Here is a 20,982-nt window from a genome sequence, read left to right on the forward strand (position 1 = left end):
CCCAAGAAAGAACTGTTGCCATGGAAACAAGTCTCTGGGAAGCAGCTCCTCATTGTTCCCCTGGTCATCCAGCTGTGGGCCCATAGAGGAACAGCTGTATCCTTGCATCAGAAAATGCCAGCCCTTCCTTACCTGAAGCAATAAAAGGTAAGTAATCAGATGGAGGGAAGTTACTTACCACCAGAGAATGAGACTGTCACCAGCGCCAACTCCTCCTCCGGGTACTGGATCTTTTCTGCCACAATCTTCAGAATCTCCTGAGCTGAAGTGGACACTTGAGCTTTCACACTGACATAGGAGTGCTCCGTTATATACACACGGCAGAAAACTGCACAAAGGAACAAAGGCATGCTCAGCTCTAGGCAGAGAGACCTGAACAGAGCAAAGAACAAACTTGCAGACCCCACCACAGCAATGCCTCAGCTGCCTGGCTGCTGTAGGAAGGGCAGTCACTGCACCCTGACACAAAGGACATGAAACTGAGCATAAACTTCATCATTTTCCCCCTCCCCACTTCCTGTCCCTGAGAAATGAGAGAGGCAGGCAAATGGAAACACAGACTCCCACAGCAATACCTATTTAAGATTTCCTACCCTGAGGATTTGTCACAAACAACTTCCTTCACTGCCTGTCTTCTCCGAAACTCAGCTGTTGCCATTTTTTCTCCCTTTCTTTTAGGTTCAGATAAATCACTGCCCTTTCAGTATACTTCATGTTTGCTGCAGAAATTATTTTGGACCTCCATTTCTACCTGGAACAGGAAGCTTTGCGAGAACAGTGCTCCCAGGTTTTCAACCACTCCTGACAGCTTATCTGTCTAGACATCTAAACTACTTGCCAGAGTATTTCAGCACCAGCAGAGACTGCCCAAACTGCCATCCAATTAGTTCTGACAACTCATTTCCTGAATCACAAGCAGCACATATAAATGGGACTGGTTTGGAGAAACTCCCTGGGCTCACTGTTCCACTGAGGTCCAAGAGCTGGTTCAGCTCTGGGAATGCCATGGCCAGCTCTGCGATTACTTTTTTCTACTACAAAAAGGGATGTACACTCTCTCTGCCTGCCAGAACTAAATTTTAGGTTTACATCTTTTGCAGAGTTTGCCCTAGCTAGTTCTTTGAAACACGGCTGCCACACTTAAGCAGAAGAAACTGAGCTGCAGACTTGCATAAATATTTTGAAAATTACATCTGCTAATCAGAATCGTCACAGCTCTTAGTTTCACACTCATTTCAGTGCTCAATTAAACTTTCAATTTCCTTCTCCTCTAGCACTTCTTACTCTAGACAGGCTGCTACCATGCCAACACAGGACAACTTCTCTTCTCCAGAACTCTTGTATTTTTTTATTATCTTTATTGGCGGATGTATGTAGCAATAGCTCTTTGCTTGTCCTACAGATCTTCATGGCTTCAGGGCACTTTCATTAGTGAAGACTATGCCAGAAGCAGTTAAGAACACTGTTCTTGAGAACAGGGTTTTTTCCTGTTGTAGTAAAGAAAAAATGAATATGAGAACAAAGGAGGGACTTAATGTCAAGTATTGGGGGAAAAACGCCATTTGATTTTATAATTCCTTTTTAACCTGTCTCTGCTGACAGAGAGTAAATGAGATGCTCATTCTATGGCACAGTATTTTTTCAGAATGGATACACATCATGAAGACAGAGACATCCAACTGCACTTTAAATTACAAGGTAGAAAAATAAATTAAAAAAAAATCTGATATGAATATTTGGACTCCATATACAAACTGACACACCTTGCTTACAGTAAGTTTGTTTGAAATGTCCTCTCTGTCGTTTGGAAGGGTCAATAACAGCAATGTCATTTTATAAATGGGCTATTGATTTATTCTTCTTTAACACTGAACTAAATCAACCCACATTCAGATGCTCATGCACAACCACCATAGTGATTCTCCCCCTCACACCCTTCCAACATTCTATCTGTGGTATCTCTTGGGATGGACCACATCATCTCTTCCAGGAGCCTGTGCTGCTCCTCTGTCAGAAGGAGGGAATGCCACAGGGAGGAAGTGGCCATGGGCTGCAAGCTGCCCTGGTAATGACTGCAACAGAGGATAAAACACCTCTGGTCAAGGGGCAGAGGGAGGAAGTGGCCATGGGCTGCAAGGTAATGACTGCAACAGAGGATAAAACACCTCTGGTCAAGGGGCATAGCGGCATAGAGCAGCTATCATCAGTCAGACAGCACTCCACTACACAGGGTTAGATGTCCACCCTCTGCATCTGTCTCTCCCTTCTCCAGTTTCACTCTGGCTATTTCATTCCTTCAATCTCATCATAGTGCATGGCTCCTGCTCTCAAGGAGTGAGACAAAAGCAATTTAACTCAGTCAGGACTGGCCTTGCTGGGTCCTGTCCTGGTTGCTGACCTACCAGTACACTTTCCAGTCCACTTTCTTGCACCAGTACACTTTCCAGTCACCCACAAGCTGTGTCCAGCTTCAAAAGAATAATAAATGTGGGGGCTCTCATCCACAAATAACATTTTTAGAAGAAGCCTTGGTAACATAAACCTCAAAACCCCCTATATTTGAAGCACAAAAAGAGGATCACCTACCAGCAGCACATACTGTGCAAGTCTTTCGACTTGGCATAGAACAAGCTCAGTTTTTATTCTGTCACAAATGAGCACTAAAAATATCCTGACTTCCAGTGAACTTCAGGAGTCTTTTTCCCAGTAAGAAATGAAGATCTACAGTCAAAGAGCGAGGCTGCAAGGCAGGAGGTCCTTCTGCCATTCCCGGTTTGCGTACACAGCGTTCTCCTCTCTGCCTCCTTCCTCACTCAGGCATTGCAGGAGGCTGACAGCCTCACTGCCTTACTAATAGTGATGCAGGGAATTGCATTTTGAAATGGCTGGCATTAAAGTGAAGTGGCACCTCGCACTCCATGCAGAGATGTTTTTGAGCAGAGAAGGAGCTAAGGCACATTCCCAGAGCTAGCAGATCCTGGCCCATTTCATGTGACAGGCCTATTCATTCACCTTTCACAACCAAGATATAGGTCAAGAGCCCAAGAGCATGAGCTGGAGCAGAAGTAATGCCTGGTGGACAGGCTGCCAGCACACCTGGGACACACACACGACTGCCACAGGGGTGCTGGAGGAACCGAACAGGGCAAAAACCCCTTGAGATACCATGGCACTGCTGAGCACTGTAAACCAGGAGGAAGGAAGGAAAACTTGCCAAATATTTCTTCTTTTGTGTCCCTAAGGTCTTGTTCAAAAGCTGTATGTCAGCTAAAGAATTTTTACATTGAAGTCCTTGAGAAACCATTTTATAGCTTTTGAGCTTTTCCTCCACTCTTTCATTTATACTCACTTTCTTCTGTTTCATTCACGGTTCCTCTGTGCTGCAGCCAGTTCTCCTTTACACTGAACTGGTGGAAAAAGGTTTTGTTCTGTGAGGGAGTGGAAAAGAAACAAAGGAAAGAAAAAACAACAGTGTTTTTTTTTACATCCTTGCTGTTTACAAAGCAGTAATTCACAAAATACAGCATTTAACCCATATGTCTGGCCAAAAGGTTTCTGTATAGGAAGTACACCCACCCTTTCTTGGAGCAGTAAACTGGGAGTTGCCTTTCTAAATAATGGCCAATGTGGGGATTTTGGAGGAAGCAGACCATGCCAAGGCTAAGCAGCCTGCACAATTCAAGGTTTTCTGTATTCATGTTCAGAGCCCATTTCTTATACACTTATATATATTTCCTATGTAGCAATCAGCCTATTTAGCAATTTCACTGCAATCTCATGTTCTGCCTTCCACATTTTTGCAGGAACATTTAAAGCTTATTACACACTTCAGCTTCAGCCCAGTAAAACTGGCAAGCACAGCAATTCACCTCTGAGCAGTTTGTACACCAGCTTTCCTCAGGCTGCAACTTCTCCCTCCAGTCAGACAGATTCATGTTCCTTCCTCTCTTTTTGTCTGTCCCTGTCACAACAAATCTGCCCTTTGCTCTGTTTACTTGACATCCATGTCAATGTCTGTGTTTAGCCCAGTTTGCTCGGGACACCCTCCCAGGTCTCTCCTGAATTTTGACATCTCAAAGCATCTTGTTAACATGCTAATACTGTCACAACCACTGCAGGTTAGCTCACACTGCTAATATCCGGATGCACTCCAAGGAAAAAAAATGTTCCTTAAGCAGCATTGCAGGTCTAACCTCACTGATGTGTCCTGTCATGTTTCTGTTCACCAGTCACGTTCAGTTAAGAAGCCAAGAAAAGAGAAAGAAGTGGGGAGAAGGGGAAAAAAAAGTGAGATGGTAAGTTATCTAGCTATCAGCAACAATCAAGCTGGCATTACCTTTCGATGAGGTGAATACTCATCTACAGTGCTGAAACAAAAAGGAAAATCACAATTATTCTTTCCAGCCAAAACTTAGGAAAAGGAAGTTTTAGCTATAGCAAACTTTACAACATCAGAAAGTTTTTAACAGTAAATGGTCACTGCAAAAAGGCTGCAGAGGCTCTTCAGGAAAAACTAAAGGCATCTGGCTCAGCCAGAGAACCTTTCTCTGACTTGCATAATCGATGTAGTGAAAAGAAATGCTGGCAGCCCATGAGCTGCTGGAGCAGGCAAACACAGCAGTCAGGGTCAGCCTCCAGGGCACAGGTCCTTCCACTATCCCAATGGCCAAACCATTTCCATTTGTTGGAAAAACATGCCACTTAAATATCTTTTATAGATGCAATAATTATTAGTAAAATAATAGCTCTGAGATGACTATTCCAAGTGATTTGCTTCTCAGTACTGCAGAGAGAATGAAGGAACCACCTGAAGCCACAGACTGCAACTTCTGAGCGAATTTTTGCCAGCTTCTCCACAAACTACTGCTCTATCTGTGAGTAATCCCAAATGAAATTGATGGGAGTGAATTTGAATCACAAAGACTGCCCAACAAACAACAAAAAAATGGAATAATATAGCCTTAGTGTTAAGAAGAGATGATTTGTAAAACTGAATATGCCACTTGTATCCACTCATCACTTTAATGAATTACAGAAAGATAGCAACGAAAATAAATTACACTCTGAATAAAAGAAGACTTGATCACTAATACAATCAATACTTACTGACGGCGATGCATCCCAAGTATCTTCTGGAATTCTTTCAGGTCCTTCTCAAGAACAGGATACTCATACACATCATCTAACACATTTCTGTATATCGTCTACAAAACAAAGCACTATCTTAAAACATCTGACAACTCAAACATTAATCTAAGGCTTCACATCAGTGGTCTAAGTTAATTCAGGCATAAAACAAGTTTTATCATTATATTTATGCAAAACCTGTAAGGAGAGAATGCTCCTGTTTAAAATTTACAGACTGGTCAATATTCAATATTCTTTGGAAAAACACTCTTACTTAGTACTGGGTACCAAGCAAGAGGGCAAAATGCTTGTATTATTTTGTCTATAAACAGGAAAATTTAAAACACCTCTTGTGGCTATTACATGAAAACTTAGGTTAGGTCAGCATAACACATTCTGAAGCATGACAGCACACCACACCATCACCACTTATCCAAAATGATAACAAATAGGTTCATCAGATTAAGACTTAAAATGGCAAATATTCTACTTTACCTTTCCTCACATTTGCATGCATTTTAAACTGAGTTGATGTCTTCCACAAACTCCCACAACTCTCCCTAGCTATAAACTAATACATAAATAAACCTTGCTTTTAATTTTGGGGGAAGACATTGTCATGACTGAAATTCTAGGAATAATTTTCTCTACACTTTTTCCACACCTGCATGTAGAATCCTTCCCTTTCCCTTCTAAGGAAATGAGGATCACATGCATGAGCTGAGTCACCAGGTTTGCTTTAGCCCCCACATTCATAGATTTCTGCATTAATGATTTTAGCCTAAGACCCTTATGTTGGCTTTGCACATGTAACTACAACCATCATTAACATTATTGCTGTTTAATACTGCACATGAGCTTCCAGAAGAGGAATTGTGAGACAGTTCACAGTCACACACCTCCATGGCCAGAAAGCCCTGCATCCACACAGGTGCAACTCTGTGTAACATAACTGATGCCTGAAATTATATCCCCTTTCTAGTACAGCAATACACACCTAGTACCAAAAAGCAAAAATCCTAAGATCTCTGCTTCCATATGCAGAGCGTCCTACTTTAAAAAAAAAACAAAAAACAAAAAAAACTGTCCTACTTTAAAAAAAAAAAAAAAACAAAAAAAAAACCCCCACCCAAACAAAACAAACAAACAAAAAAAGGAATCTCAAGATTTTCTCCACATTGCCTTAGTCTTGAGCAAGTGACTGAAAAGATAAAAGACCCTTAAGAAGATCTCCAGTTGCAGACAAGGAACCTCATCAGTAAAAGTGGAAGATACTGCAAAGTGTCCTAAAATACTCTCATCTTTCAACCAGTGGGGAAAAAATACATATTGAAAAAAAAATCAGCCACCAGACTGATTTTAGGTTCACAACAACAGCACTATTTTCAACTCAACAAGGGCTTAATTAATTAAGAGCTGTTGGAACTCATACAGAAATATGATAAGAACTTTGCTAACAAGTAAGGAACAAAATTTTATTTATCAAAAATACATAAAGCTATGCTGCTCTCCATGTCCACCCAGAAAACACCATGGAATAGGATTTCACTCCTCAGTCAAAGTAGCATCTGTTACAGACACCTCAAAGCTCTCTATGTCCATGATCCTCTGGATACTGACTACAGACCCTATTCTGACAGACATGATTGTGTCCAAGGAACCTCCAGATCTTTGTAGTTTTATTTCTTATCTTCCTAACTTTTCACATTTTCTAGTGACCACGAGAGTTCCAGAAGTTTCATATGTTAAAGCTTTTAATGTTGACTATATTGACAATACAGGATTTCTGTTCAAACTAAGTATATTTAAGGCATTTCAAAAATACACATGCAAATCATTTTATATTATAGATTTCATGGATAAGATCTAAGTATGAAAAATTATGTTTTATAGATTTTGCTGTCAGTGCATTTTAGACACCGTATGCAATTAAACAGTGCTCAAATGCATCACAGAAATTGTTTCAATACCTTTAAAAATTGTTTCAAATGCTCATCTTCGTGTAACCAGTCTTTGTAGAGAGAAGTCCACTGAGACACCAAATGCAAGACTTTTCTTTTCCTACAGGACACATCAGAGTCGTCTTCTTTCCCTTGGTGGTTCTTAGCACAATAGGTGCAGCAGGTTAAGGAACATTTAATAAGATCTCAAAGAAACTTTAAAATTAACTGCTGGCAAAGACTTTTCAATAATCTAATTTGCTAATGAAAGGTTTGGTTTTTTTTCACTGCATTGCTCAGTTTTAAATGTTTCATCCTGTCTGGAGCTTTAGGAGTTTCGTAACTTTTGGGAATGAAATTCTCAGTAATAGGAATTTCAATTCATCCTCTGTGCCAAGAGGATTTTTTTTCCCTTACAGATTAGAGAGGTGAGTCTATAAAAGTAAAATCAATTCAAAGGGAATTATACAATGTTCAGTCATATATTTTCTGCAGAACTGAGAATGAACTTTTGCCCTGCACACTGATGCCAATGTGAATGTCTGTGGGAAGAAGGGCAAAGCATAATAACACAAAAAACAGGCAAAGGAAGTCAGTTTATTTTTGTCTGCACAAATTATACTGTCTGCAGAAGTGACTCTATTAAAATTAAAAAAAAAAAAAGAGAAAGATTATTTCTAGTATTTCTCTCTATCCATAAGGCAGAAGCACCAAATGTCAGATGATACCCACTTTGCACACTTGCTCCTGTCTCTTCATGGTTCTTTGTCTTATAAGGGAAAAAATGGTTTCAGCACAAAATTTAAAGATGGGGAGAAGATTTTAAACCAAGCAAACAAACAAATGAACAAAAGGTTCATTTTATAGTCACAAGTTTATTCAAACATTGATCCACAGCTTTGTAGCCCATCCAAGTCATTAGAAATACATGAAAATAATTATTTTATCTCACAATGAGTTAAGACTTATATCCTGTATTACATGACAAAAGGAGAAGAGACTGTAAAATTCTTTACTTTTTTCTCCTTGTGTATTCTGTAATGTATTATGCACATACAGGTATTCTATGAATTAACATAACCTGGGGAGGTTTTAACCCCAATTTAAATTCTACCTTGTCACTGTTATAAAAGTTTATTTATCTTCAAACAAAGCTGACAAAAAATTGCATTGTTGCTACGAGTTAGGCATTTGTCTCAAAACCAGGCATGTAACTTTGATATAAGGCTCAACATTAGATAAAACCATGAATAAATGTGTGACCCCCGTGAATACAACTTTCAGTAAAAGGATATTGCCTCAGAAGGGCCTGGCACAAGTCATCAGTCGTCATGAAAACCGTGTATGTGAGAAGGAAATCATCCAGGAGAGTTTCTGCAGAGGAAGACAAAAAAAAAAAAAAGCCCAAGGTACAATACATTAGCAAGAGCAGGAAGAAAGTATCTACTGTTACTGTGCATGGCAGGAACAGGACCCCCAACTTTAAAAAAAAAAAAAGTCCAAAGAATACAGAATACATAAAGGTTTAAGTTTCAAAAAGTTAACAATGTGTTGCCACTGCAGAGATCAGTTCCTTTACTTAACAAATACATCCTCAGCCCCCAAAGCACCAACAGGAACAAAATAGGTACAAAATAATTCATCATAGTTCAGGAACCAGTAAGAAACTGGTTCTTATAACAAACACTGCCGTCCTGGTTAGCTCAGCTGCACACAAAGCAGCCTTTCCACATATTAGCTTGTTCTGGAAATTCAGAAGAATAGCATTTAGTAATAAGAGAAAAAAACTCGGATTGCCATGAACTGTGATTAACATCTATGCACAGTAGTTGAGAAAACCACAGAATAAATACATTCAAGTCTCTAGATGGTTGGTTAGTCTTGTGGGCATCATTGTAAGTGCTGAGAAGTTTTCTCTAAGGTTTGTTCAATTGTATTAATGAAGAATTTTTCTCCTCCTGATTTCTATCAGTGTTACAAAACCAGGCTGAAGGTACTTGCTAACAGACCATCCCTACAGACTGAAGCTGTAGCACCTCAGGTTGTCAGGACAAATGGACAGTTTCAGATTTCAGTGTAACTTTTTCATTCTTCATTCCCATGTCACACTATTTTTAGGATTTTTCCAAACCTTTACTGCACACATCACTGGGGTGAAAGCACTGGGTTTGCTCTTGGGTGACAGAGCTCAAGGTAATCTCATGGTGTCTTCAAAAACCCAGTGGTAGAATGGAGATAAGACCGGTGCAGGTGTGCTACAAAATTATATGGGGCAACCATCAGAGCTGGCAACAAAAGAACATTTGTCCAGATTAAGATACTTATTTTTAACTTTCCTCCTGTGAGGAGGCCAAACATGACAAGTTACCTGCACAGTCTCCAACATCACTATATGTAGGGCTTGCCTTTGCAAAGCTCTGAGCATCCTGGTCTAACTGAAGCTGCTTCCAGCAGAGGCTGGACCTGATGGTTTCACAGCTCCCATCCAAATGGAATTATTACAAAATTTTTAAACAAATTTGATTCAAATTTTAGTAAACTACTCATGCACGATGCATGATCTAGAGTATTTGGTTCAGACAACAAAAACTTTATTGCAAACAGACAATGTAATTGGTCTTTGTAACCACAAAAAAAAAAAAAAAAAAAAAAAAAAAGTTTTTGTTCCTTCCAATGGCTTTTTTTTTTTTTTTTGGGGGGGGGGGGTGTTTCCAAATGGTAAAATTTTCCTTAAGTTTTGAGGGATTCCTTTTGAATTCCTGTACTTCTTTTAATTTCAGCAAATACACTGTGTTTCCTTTAACAAGAGAACAGCTCTGGTTTTTTTTCAGATAAGAACAGTAACATGGACAGAGGCTGAACCATAAAAGATGTGATTTCAGTTATACTGTAGAGCAAAAATATTTTACCAGTATAACTAGCTGGTATTAGTTAGCATTATACTGTGATTTAAGTGGTGAGTTTACAACTGCAAACACTAAGGGCCAAATCACACCTCACATGAGAAAGACAAGGCTGAGCCCCGATTTCCATGTCCTGATTTTCTCCCTATTTGTTTGTGATCTGTTCCAGTCCAAGCTAGTGCTTTTGTAGAAGAGTGCAACTGAGAGCATCCCAGCAGCTTTCCACAGCAAGAATGCAATTTCACAATAATTTAGACCAATTTTTGTTACAGCTGCTTTGGACTTTATCAGTAAATTATTGATCCCATAGCTGCAGTGCACAATGGCAATGACAATTCACCCATGTATCATTCAAAGACAGATGTCACGTGGATAAACATGGATGGATAGCTAATGACATCCCACCCTGTGAGCATGGGACTCAAAATACCTCCAGAGTCTTTAAAAAAAATTAAAATAAGTCTATCTCACTTGATGGATTTAACACTGCTGGTCCAGAAAGAGTCCTGATCTAAGGAGGCATAGGTTAAACCCCTTGCACTCAGAAGCAAAACAATTAAACTCTTTATTCTACCCAACATTGTTAAAAATGGTGGAAAGTATTATCTCTGCATAAAAAGAGTATTTTGTCTCAGTAAATGGAAAGACATGGTGAACAGCTTGTTCTCTATCTGAAAGGTCATCCATTCATTCTCTTGCACGTCTTTTGGATGGTACAATGAGGCTATTAAAGTTGGAGGTTTCACAAACATTTGTTTGGAAACAGCTGAACTTGGAGTCAACAAACACATTTTCGTTCTTTATTGAACTATGTGACTGTGCAGTGATCCTCACCAAGTCAAAGAGATGTTTACACCAGATTATTTCCCTAATTTCCTCCTCTGTGTAGGTGATATCTGAGTTTCAGCAAAACACAGCCATGTGTTCGGAAAAGAAATGAATTCCTAGTTGAAGCAAAAGCGCAATATTATCAATAAACGTCTCTAATTGTTCAAAGGAATGTGACTTTATCATAATAACTGGTGTTTAGCAAACAACTTTTATATTTATTTTTATTACTTGATAATCTGCCTTCCAGGTATCAATTCTTCCAGCATCCCAAAGTGTTGGGATGGGAGGAAAGACTGGTTTTACTATAATGCCAGTTTCTTGCTTTTTTTTCTTATTTTCTTGCAAGAACTATGTTACAGACATTACTAATGCAATTCTCTCTCAAAAAAAACCAAAAAAAACCAAAAAAAAAACCAACCAAAACCTACAACAAACCAAACAGTGATGGAAAGTCTGGAACTGTACGTTTGCTCAGATAACTTACAATTAGTTTCAAGCCCTTTGTTCATCTCTATCTCCATGTCCTTCCATTCACAGTCTGGTTTCTAACAACCCCATCAAAACAAGGTATATCACTCAGCCCACTTAAAGTTGCACATATGTATACATAGTGATTTCTTTTATCCTCTAAATGCAGAAGAAATGCTATGAAGAAAAGTTAATAAATTATGTTTTCTACAGCTTGTGTACAGGCTAAATTTCTTCAAATTGCTTCTGAACATGTTTAGAAATTTAAACCCTAGAGGAATGTTTTGAACAAAAAAAATCTGGATTATACATGTGGTCCATTAATAGCACTACTCATCCGTTAAATTACTTTAACAAGTAAGCAATGAAAGTGCTTTTGCAAGATTAAATATCTATTACCAGACATCACCTAAAGACTTAACAATAGTATTCATACTTTAAAATATGCCTGAACTAGCTTGTAGGTATTTCCCTGAAGTCCTACTGTTCACTGTAAATATCTTCTGCATTTTCTTCCTAAATGCCCTGTAATTTAAACTCATTCCAGAATACTTTCTCATGTCATCGCAGGAACACAAAACCTGAGGGCGTACTGATACTTCAAAAATAATTTGCTCAAAACAAACAACTGCACATTTTTCAGACACTTTTGGACATTAATATATGTCCACAAATGATGATTTGCTGGTCTTAATCTACAAAAGGAGAGAAAGGGTAACCATGAGAGGATTTATTCACAGCGTATTATTCATTCTGTTACTAAAGGCCACTAAGAGCAGTAAATTGGAATGAGGAAGAGCTGTAGCTGTACAAGTTGGGCTGACAATTATGAACAACAGTCTTCTATTCTCAATTCTGAGATTTTTCTCTTTAGTCACATTTTATTTAAGAGTTTAAAAAGGCAATTCCAGGCAACTCATCAATAATTTACAGTTCACCATACCCCCACTCAGAATGGCAGTGAAATGCATACCCCTTTTAAAATTTTACTCCATGTTCCAAATTCTGCCTAAATTTGTGACAATTTTCAATATCATTCCTGCAGAAAAAGTTTTTCTAACATTTGTAGCAAACAGGGAGAATAAAATGCACAGTAATAGTTGGACAAGAAAAGACATTGGAAGGGAAATCTTGGTGCAAAAGCCTATGATGCTATATTTTTTTTCTCTTCTTCATGAATTTTTTATTTAAACTTTTTCTTCTAGCCATCAATCTAACTATTTTTTGTTCCTCACAATTTTCCTTTATTTGGCCAAGCAATTACTACAAAGTCTGGAGTTAAATTGCAGCTATGGAATATTTCATTTCAAAGACAATTTCAAGCATTTTAAAGCTTCATCAAGACATGCAACAGAACCAGCATGAGTCCCATGGCCTCCTGTTCTTGCAGCTCTTTGGGGGAAGCCTTAGGCAGTAATCTCACCACACCAATTCTGTGTGAGTTCCACAGGCATAAAAATAATAAAAAAGCAGGCACTGTGCTTGTTTGTTATTAAATAACCAATTTGCAGCAGCTTCTGCTGAGACAGTTTCTCCCAGGCTATGAGCCCCCTCCTTCTCCCAAGTGAAATAAAGCACTGTCACAGCTTTACCAGGAGCAGCTAGTACTGCTTCTCCCATTCCTCTGCAATGGACAAGTCCTTCTGCAAGACACATTCAGGGTGGCTGAATTTGGTGGGGAATGTGGACCTAGGGTCCCAGAGACAGGAAATGATAAAATATTTACATGAACAACGCATCATATAGTCCCACCTACTAAAAAACCAGACAGGGTTCCCTGCTGCTTTCCGTGTGCACACCTACATCTCTAACAGGAGAAACCCCTTCTCTCTGAGGAGACAGCTCTACAAATACCAGCTCAAGGTGATGGTACAATTATAAATGCCAAGAGGAAAAAACGGGTTCCCTACATGGGTTTGCACACCACGTCTGACTTTCCACTGGTTTCTTTTCTCCTTTCCCCACCCTGTTCTCTAGGCAGGCTATCAATTACTAAGGCTTAGGACAGAAATTAATACAGATCTGTAAAGAAAAATCATCTGTGACACATATTTAACAAATCAGGACAGGCAGTACACTTCTTGGTGTTGCCACATCAAACATCTGTACCCTCTTCTCAAACTACTACAAGTGATATGAGGCATCAGTGGAGCAGCCTCACTTTAATAACTTGTAACATAAACATTCAAAGAGACAATCTAAAGGAAATGCCTTTGTCACACTGAGTAAAGGTTAAATTCATTTGATTAAATTAGATATATTTGGGGACAGCTCTAAAAAGCAAATATTAAAAAAGCTATCTCACAGAATGAGAGAAGAATGAAAAGCATGGAAACATTCAAGAGTTACAGATAGCTACAAATCTCTAACTACCCACCTAGCAGTCTATATGTTCACTTTATTATTTACTAGCCTGCATGTGCATCAACCAGCATCTTTAGACCACCACAGCTAAACCAAGAGTGCACATATATCTACATTACAGACATGTCCAATAGCTCAGGCTGCATTTAGAATACAACTATTGCCCTACTGCTAATATTAGACATACTGTCCAGCTAAGCCAGATATAATTATTCCTAATGCCTGAGTCATTAATCCCTTTATACCCACAAGAACAGATAACTTGATGACAAATTCCAGTTTGTCCTGGTTTTCAGATCACACTACTACATCCTGAATATATTTTGGGTTGTTACTTCTCAATGGCTACCATTAAAGAAACCACAAAACCAACAAAAATGAAAAAAACAAACAAACAAAAGCAGAAAAACAAGCCAAACAAATCCTCCCACCTTCATTGACAAAGTGACTGCTCAGATGACAAGAACCATTCTCTTTTTCATATCAAACTTTATAAAGAGCAACTTTTCAGACTCTGCTCCTTCCACTCTCTGTAGCATTCCTTTTTCCATGTCCTATCCTTTCCATTATATGCTTGTTTAAATACTATGAAAAAAATAAAGCTATGCAAAACAAGGCAACAACAGGGTTTAAAACATCCAATGCCTCAAGTTTTTTTCTTATAACTGCATGGCTTACAAAAGGCAAATTCCTCTATACAGAGAAGTACAAGCATACAGACTCTGTGCATATAGACTGTATATTCCTTTCTCTGCAGATTGCATATGTCATGCACTGTTAGCTGGGGAGAGGGTACCAACAGTGAAATCTATTAAACTGCAAAGAAAAACAAGTAATCAGGTTTTGGGGGAGGAGTTTTTGTTTTTTTTTAAACTTATCACTATTCTGAACCCAAATCTCTTTGACTTTGCACTATACAAATCCATTGTGAATGGTTGTGCAAGAATTACAGAAAGATTTAAGGGTTTTTCAGGCTTGTATGCCACACTAAATCGGATTATAAGAATATATAGATAAAGCACTGGAATGCAAGTCTTTTTCCACTTTATGCAAAGCAGTGATTCAGCTTTCTCCAAGGATTTGCTGGTGGAGGCAAAACCTGTATGGAGATTGAAGGAGAAACCAAACACCAACAACAAAAAAGAGAAAAAAAAAAAGTGCCTGAATGCATAAGCCACTGGAACTCAGTAACTCATAGGTGAAAACTACTCCTGCCATTGTAGTGGCAAGCCTTCGTCATGCTACAGAGCAGCTGTGGTTGTCACTATGTGTATGAGAGAATTTAACTCAGACAATGAAAACCATGAATTAAAAATATAACACTCTAAACCCTCTGCTTTCCAAGCAGAGGAAATTGCTAAGTGTCCGTCCTTCCTGCTCAACTTATCTTTCAGAAATTTAACAAATAAAAAGAGGTCATAATACCTTCCTCATCCTCACCATGTAAGAACTTTAGTATAATATATTGGTTGTCAGCATCTAGGAACTCCAGCAGCACAAAATACAAGTGGGGCTACACATGCATTTTTCAAACATCAATGTAAATTCTGAGGGACTTCTGTGTGATAATGAAATCTCTTTGGTGCTTGGGGGGGTGGTATTTTTGAGAAAGACAAGAAGAGAGAGAAAAAAGTATTTTAGACAACACAGAACAAATTCTAAAACCCTTTAGCTATGCCATTTCCCATTTGTGACTATGGCAAAGATGATAAGATGACCATATGGTCAGCTCCTGACATCCCCTTATGTTAATACACTTACCAGTATTAGCCAGAATTACAAATTAAATAATCATCAACAACTCTGCTCTCATTTACATTCAGTGCATCATCTCTACCTTGCAGGACCAGACACTTTTCTCTAACATTTTGTGAGGCTCATCCCCCAGAATATATTTGGGAAAAAAGAGTCAACTGCTAGATCAACTGAATCCTTTGGAATTTTTACCCCTGCTATGACTGAAAAGCTGGGATCAATGACACTAATGCACCTTCTGACCTCATAGCTCATATTGGAAATATTTTTTTAGAAAGAAAATACTCACTGATGGGCTTAGCAACACCATACTGATCAGAAACAGTTAAGACATGCATCTCTCACAGTCATCAAGAAAAGCAGCCCTATGAGATGGGGTTACAGCTGGGCAAACAGACAGATAAGCCCTGTGCCTGAGTAAAATGGATACTGATTACTTACTATTCTATAGGGAATAAACAGTTTTTTCTATCCTAAATAATCAGTCACTTAGTTCAAATTAAACAAAATGAGGGCTGCAGCAAAGCATTTCAAGTTTTTCAGCCTCTCAGTGCTGAAAGCTCATAGCCTTGATAAATTCTTGTCACACCTCTTCCTCTCTTCTGCAAAACTGTACAACACACCTCAAGGCAGGCAACGCTACACACAGATTTTTTTGTGTGGTTTAGTTCATATAATACTATGCAATGCTTTGAAACCTTTCAGCAATGCAAACACAGGTCCTGCGTTTGAGAGTAGAGCTGTAATCAGAAAATTGCTTGTTCTGCAGAATCGGAAAAACAATTTGACAGCAGCAACTCTTTTCAAAGGTAGAAGTTTCTCAGTAATCTGTAATTCCACAGCAATTTACTAAAAATGTCAGGATGTCTCTGAGCACAAACAGTAAATGCAAATTGCTATCTGATCTAGCAAGATATTGCTCATGTCTGAGAGGTCCCAGACCTCCCTTGCATTCAGCACATGGCAACGGTGCTCAGGACCCTGCAGGATTAGCCCTTAATTCAAAATCAAATCCTCTGATAGTAAAAAAAAAAAAAAAAAAAAAAAAGATGTTTTGAAAGAAAGGTCAATGAAAAAAAAGAACATCAATATATCATTTGCTGCTAATGTATTAAAACAATTATGGTAGTTATGTCACCTAACCACCAAGGCACTGAGTAGTCAATGCACAAAGGAATAAAGAGCAAGACATTTATTTCTGGCATTAGGTTAGAAAACTAAAATACATAAGGGCAAGATATTTAACTTGTACAACCACATGTTTTATTAGAGGACAAAAGTCAGAACTAGAAATAATTTCTAAGGTCATCTCCCAGAAATTTCTGGCAGTATTTTAACATCTGCAGAATGAATCAAACACATTCTGTCTGGTGAGGTCAAAGATGCTCCTAAAGTTGCATTCCAGTTGCTGCTATCACATGTATTGGAGCAGCTTCTTATTTTGCTGGAGAGACAAAAAGCCCTGAAACCACAGGCAGAGAGCAAATGTCAAACTCGTCCAGCTTTAATGAGACACTAATTTTTCCACATAGAAATCTGAAGCTCTCTTTTTTCCCCAGGTGGGAGGGAGCCCTGGTGATTCATGTGCAGCCATAATGGTCGGGGTTACTTGAAATTATTGGGCAAATCCTCTACGACTTACACATTTCAAAGCAATAGAAATGTTGCCTATAGCAGCCACCCTAAGCTATTGATACTTTTTGTTAAAAAAGTGCCTTTGACTGCTGCAACTAAAACACTGAAGCTTTCCAGGCATTGAAACTTGACAGTAAAGGGAGGTATTCTAATGCACATGTGAAATGTGAAATCCTCACACATGGAGAGGGCAGACACTCCTTATTCACATCAGGCATCTCCCAAAGTACTTGAGGAGAAAAAACCCATCCTCTCTTTCTATTGATTGATTATAATAAGCCACCCAGGCCAGGAGTGCCTGGAGCAGCAGGACAGAGGATGAAAGATTTAATGGTTCCCTTTCATATTTCTGCCTGCAGACCAGCTGCCTGAGCACAGCCTGCTGTGATGTGCCCTCCTGGGTGTGCACCTCCAGCTTGCACATTGCCTGGCACCGCAGGCACTGGTGTGGCTCACTGAAAGTTGTATGAGCAAGGCAAGGTTCTACTTTTCTGCCTCTGTCTTGCACAGGAACTTCTTTGCACCAGTGCCATCACCCTCCTCCTCAGGCAACCAAGGAGATGCAATGTCTCCAGCTGAGAACCCCCAATGACACAAGTTCCAGGTGCCACTGCGAGCTGCCACTGCCTCAGTGGTGCCAGCAGGACAGGATGTTTTGTTGCCTGGTGGCAGCACAGCACACAACCATCCTCCAGCAACTGACAGCAGTGCACAGAAAGGGTGCACAGGGCACCCTCTCTCCCCTCTGCCACTGGAAGCCTGGCCCTACCCATTGGGTGCTCTAAGGTGCCTTAAGACTGCTCGAGCCTTTTGCCTGGTCCATAAGACCAGCACACATTCCAGTCTAAACGAAACCTGAAAATCAGACATTCAGCTTTCAGAAAGTTAACACAAAGGAAGATGCACCTAATCTTTATTCTTTTCATCTTTGCTGTCAACACATATATGGCATTGAAGAATAAGAAAGTTTCAAGTTCAGCATGTCTTTGTCATTGCTGAATTGGAAAATCTCCTCCTAGGAAACAGTAATCTTCAGATCTAATATTATATATAAGCATAAAAATCATCACGGCTTCCAAAAATGCTTGTGAGTTCCTAATTTCTAGATCATTGAGATGCTTTAAAACAGTCTGCTTCTCAGTGACATTTCTGAGAACATGAGCCCAAATTCTCTGTTTACAACCCAAAATTAAATATATATTTGGATGCATATATTTAAAAACTCTTAATTGGCATTATTTTCAAGTTGAGACTATTAGCCCCAAAAGGCTTTACTTCCAAATCCACTTGGACAACATCCAGCCCGGCAGATTATGACAACTACAGTATAGTGACCAGAATACATTCCATGCTGCTACATGACATGGATAAAGGACAGACCAAATTACTCATGGCAGTGCCCCACCTAAAGCTCTGCAGGTCAGGTACAATGCCTAGACTTCAGCATGCAACATTTTCCCATCTCCTGCTGCTAACTGCTTTCCACACAACCAGAGGGACGGGTCCCTTAGGGAAATAGAAATGTACAGATCCACACTGTGTATTTTTAAAAGTGTTTAGCAAGTAGCTTTGATCTATTATTTTCCCCCCTACAAAGCAGCAAGGGGAAATTTCTTTGTGCTTCAGCCCAAGGAAGGAGGTATAAGGAGTATCTTGTTTGCCCCTGGGAGCCAAATTATCATAAATATGCTAAGCAGTGCTAACTCCCCAACATGTGGCATGGAGCATGTGCAGTAAACATCACAGCATCTCTTCAGGGAAGCCTAGCACGACAAAGCCTCCACTGGCAAATCGCTCCTGGCTTCTGTAGATTTGACAGAATTGCCTACAAAGGGAACGACGGTATTTTCATTTGAGCAAGAGCTGTTTAATTTTGTCCAAATCTCTATACAAGATGGGTAGAGCATGCAGTACACTAATGAGCAGACCACACATTTCTTCCAGCACACGAAAGGTCAGGTGGTGGGATATTTTTGGTGTGTTGGGTCAAGCACACTAGGTTAGGGTCTTGGATACACAGCTGTGGCCCACTGTCATGGAACCTCAAAAGCAGAGACTCACTTAACATCTTCTGACATATGGAGGCAAAAGGCCCAGCAAAGATGCTGCATGACTGTGATGTGTTACAGGCTCTGCTGGGGAGAGGGCAGAGAGAAATACATCTTGCAAACCCTACAGGAGCCCCAGACAGACACTGGCATGCTGCAATGTCACTGCTGTGGGGAAGGATGCCGCCTCCAGCATTTTGCACAGGGTGTACAATACTTCAGGCTGATGAGCAAACAATTCTCAGATAGCTCGGAAATAACTTATTCAATATTTAACAACACACCTATGATGCAGAGGGGGGTGGCACGAGGGACGTGACATCCAAGAGAACCCAAAAACCAAAGAGGGCCATCGTTGCATCTTGCATTTCCTCACCTGTCTTCCTCCCCATTCCCCACGGCAGTGAAGCACAGCTTCACAGTACAAAACCAGAACAAAGGGCACCAGAGCACTCATAAGGCAGCTGCATTTTGCTTCCCCACGTGGTGAATGGGTGCCAAGAAAATCTGATGAGTTTCACAATGGTGGTGTTAAAATACATTGTTACACTAAGTGTAGACTTATTTATAAGATATAGGTCCTTAAATTATGCCCTGAAATTGTACTTGCTACACTGAGACACGCAAATCATTCCAGTGACAGGATAACATGTAATTAAAGACAGCTTTTATGCTCATTATTATTACAACTTAATGGAAGACAGCAATAAAAAAATGCCTTGCACATAGTCTGCATATGTATTAAGAACATCTAAAAACTTCAAACAATTGTGTTTGTCAGTACAACCCTGTGCTGACAGCTGAATGAAAGCAATCACAAAGGTTCTTGCTTGCACTGTTTAACGATCATACAGGGGTAAGACATGCGGAACAGACATTATCCAGAGTTCAACTGCTTGGAAGTATTAAAACACCTGCATGGGCATATTTTCCTGTGGCAGCTGAACTGTGTTTCTGTGCAATTTGGCTGCTTGCAAGACAGAGCATCTCAGTGCTACACTTTTAAGATACAAGACCCTTATTTTGATAATTTTCAAAGTATTTACATTCATTGGGGAGTTCAGCATTAGATCCTTGGTTCAACTGTACCGTAATTACTCAGGGTTGGGTTTTTTTTTTTTTTTTTTTGATGGCCTTGCTTATTTCAGTTAAATAATGGGGAAATACTAAGCAATTACAGATGAAAGCACAGTGGGGTAATTTTCTAAAGGTTTGTATTCACTCTTGCCATTATTTCAGATTTTAAGTGCTATTTATTGATTCATTCACATAAAAAGAAACAGATGCAAAACACAGCTCTCAGGCATAACTCTGGACTGGTATTGTCCAGCTTTCTTCCTTTGTCTCTTTTCCAAGTCTTATGAGATATTGTGTTTTTCATGCACACACTGGAAAGCACCTAATGCAGGAGATGCATTCTGATGTATTTCACTGAAAGTGTTCAATTTTTAGCCCTCCATCAAGACATCCAGCTGTCTCCTGGACTTCACAGGGCACAGAGGAATCTCCTTCGCTGCCAGGTAAACCCCACCTTTCTGCACAAGCAAACACGAATCTGATGCAATGTTAAGGACAAAATCACAAACTGCAATAGTAGATAAGCCACTGTATTAAACAGTGCCTCTTGGATCATCTGCTCTGTGACCATGTTTCACCACTACAGCACCTGGCTGTGACTCGTGCTCACTGCCATCTTTCATTTCTATAGCTCTTTTAGGCTGTAAGTGCCAGCACGGTCTTCATAAAAAGTGCTTTATTTTGCCATTGTGCAGAGAAAAGGAGGCAGATATGGGATCAGGAGGGAGGGGAGGTACTGGCCAAGGCTGAGCACACAAACCCACTGTCCCAGGCAGACACCACCAATGCTGTTGGCCAACACCATCAAATGTGAGTCAGATGGTGATCCTACTG

At 39.6% G+C, this 20,982-nt stretch overlaps 1 protein-coding gene across 1 annotated transcript in view; it reads right to left on the minus strand.

Moving 5' to 3' along the window:
- Positions 1 to 20,982, minus strand: part of RAPGEF5 (Rap guanine nucleotide exchange factor 5) — a 158,322-nt gene that overhangs the window by 28,415 nt on the left and 108,925 nt on the right. The window contains exons 12-17 of the mRNA XM_041466150.1: positions 8,363 to 8,441; positions 7,098 to 7,242; positions 5,107 to 5,204; positions 4,337 to 4,367; positions 3,350 to 3,428; positions 179 to 328 (exon numbers count right to left, since the gene is read on the minus strand). Coding sequence (XP_041322084.1) covers positions 179 to 328; positions 3,350 to 3,428; positions 4,337 to 4,367; positions 5,107 to 5,204; positions 7,098 to 7,242; positions 8,363 to 8,441 — 582 coding nt within the window. The remainder of the gene's footprint in view (positions 1 to 178; positions 329 to 3,349; positions 3,429 to 4,336; positions 4,368 to 5,106; positions 5,205 to 7,097; positions 7,243 to 8,362; positions 8,442 to 20,982) is intronic.

This window comes from Pyrgilauda ruficollis, unplaced genomic scaffold (genome assembly GCF_017590135.1).
Source record: "Pyrgilauda ruficollis isolate IOZ18807 unplaced genomic scaffold, ASM1759013v1 scaffold2, whole genome shotgun sequence".
NCBI classification, from domain to species: domain Eukaryota; kingdom Metazoa; phylum Chordata; class Aves; order Passeriformes; family Passeridae; genus Pyrgilauda; species Pyrgilauda ruficollis.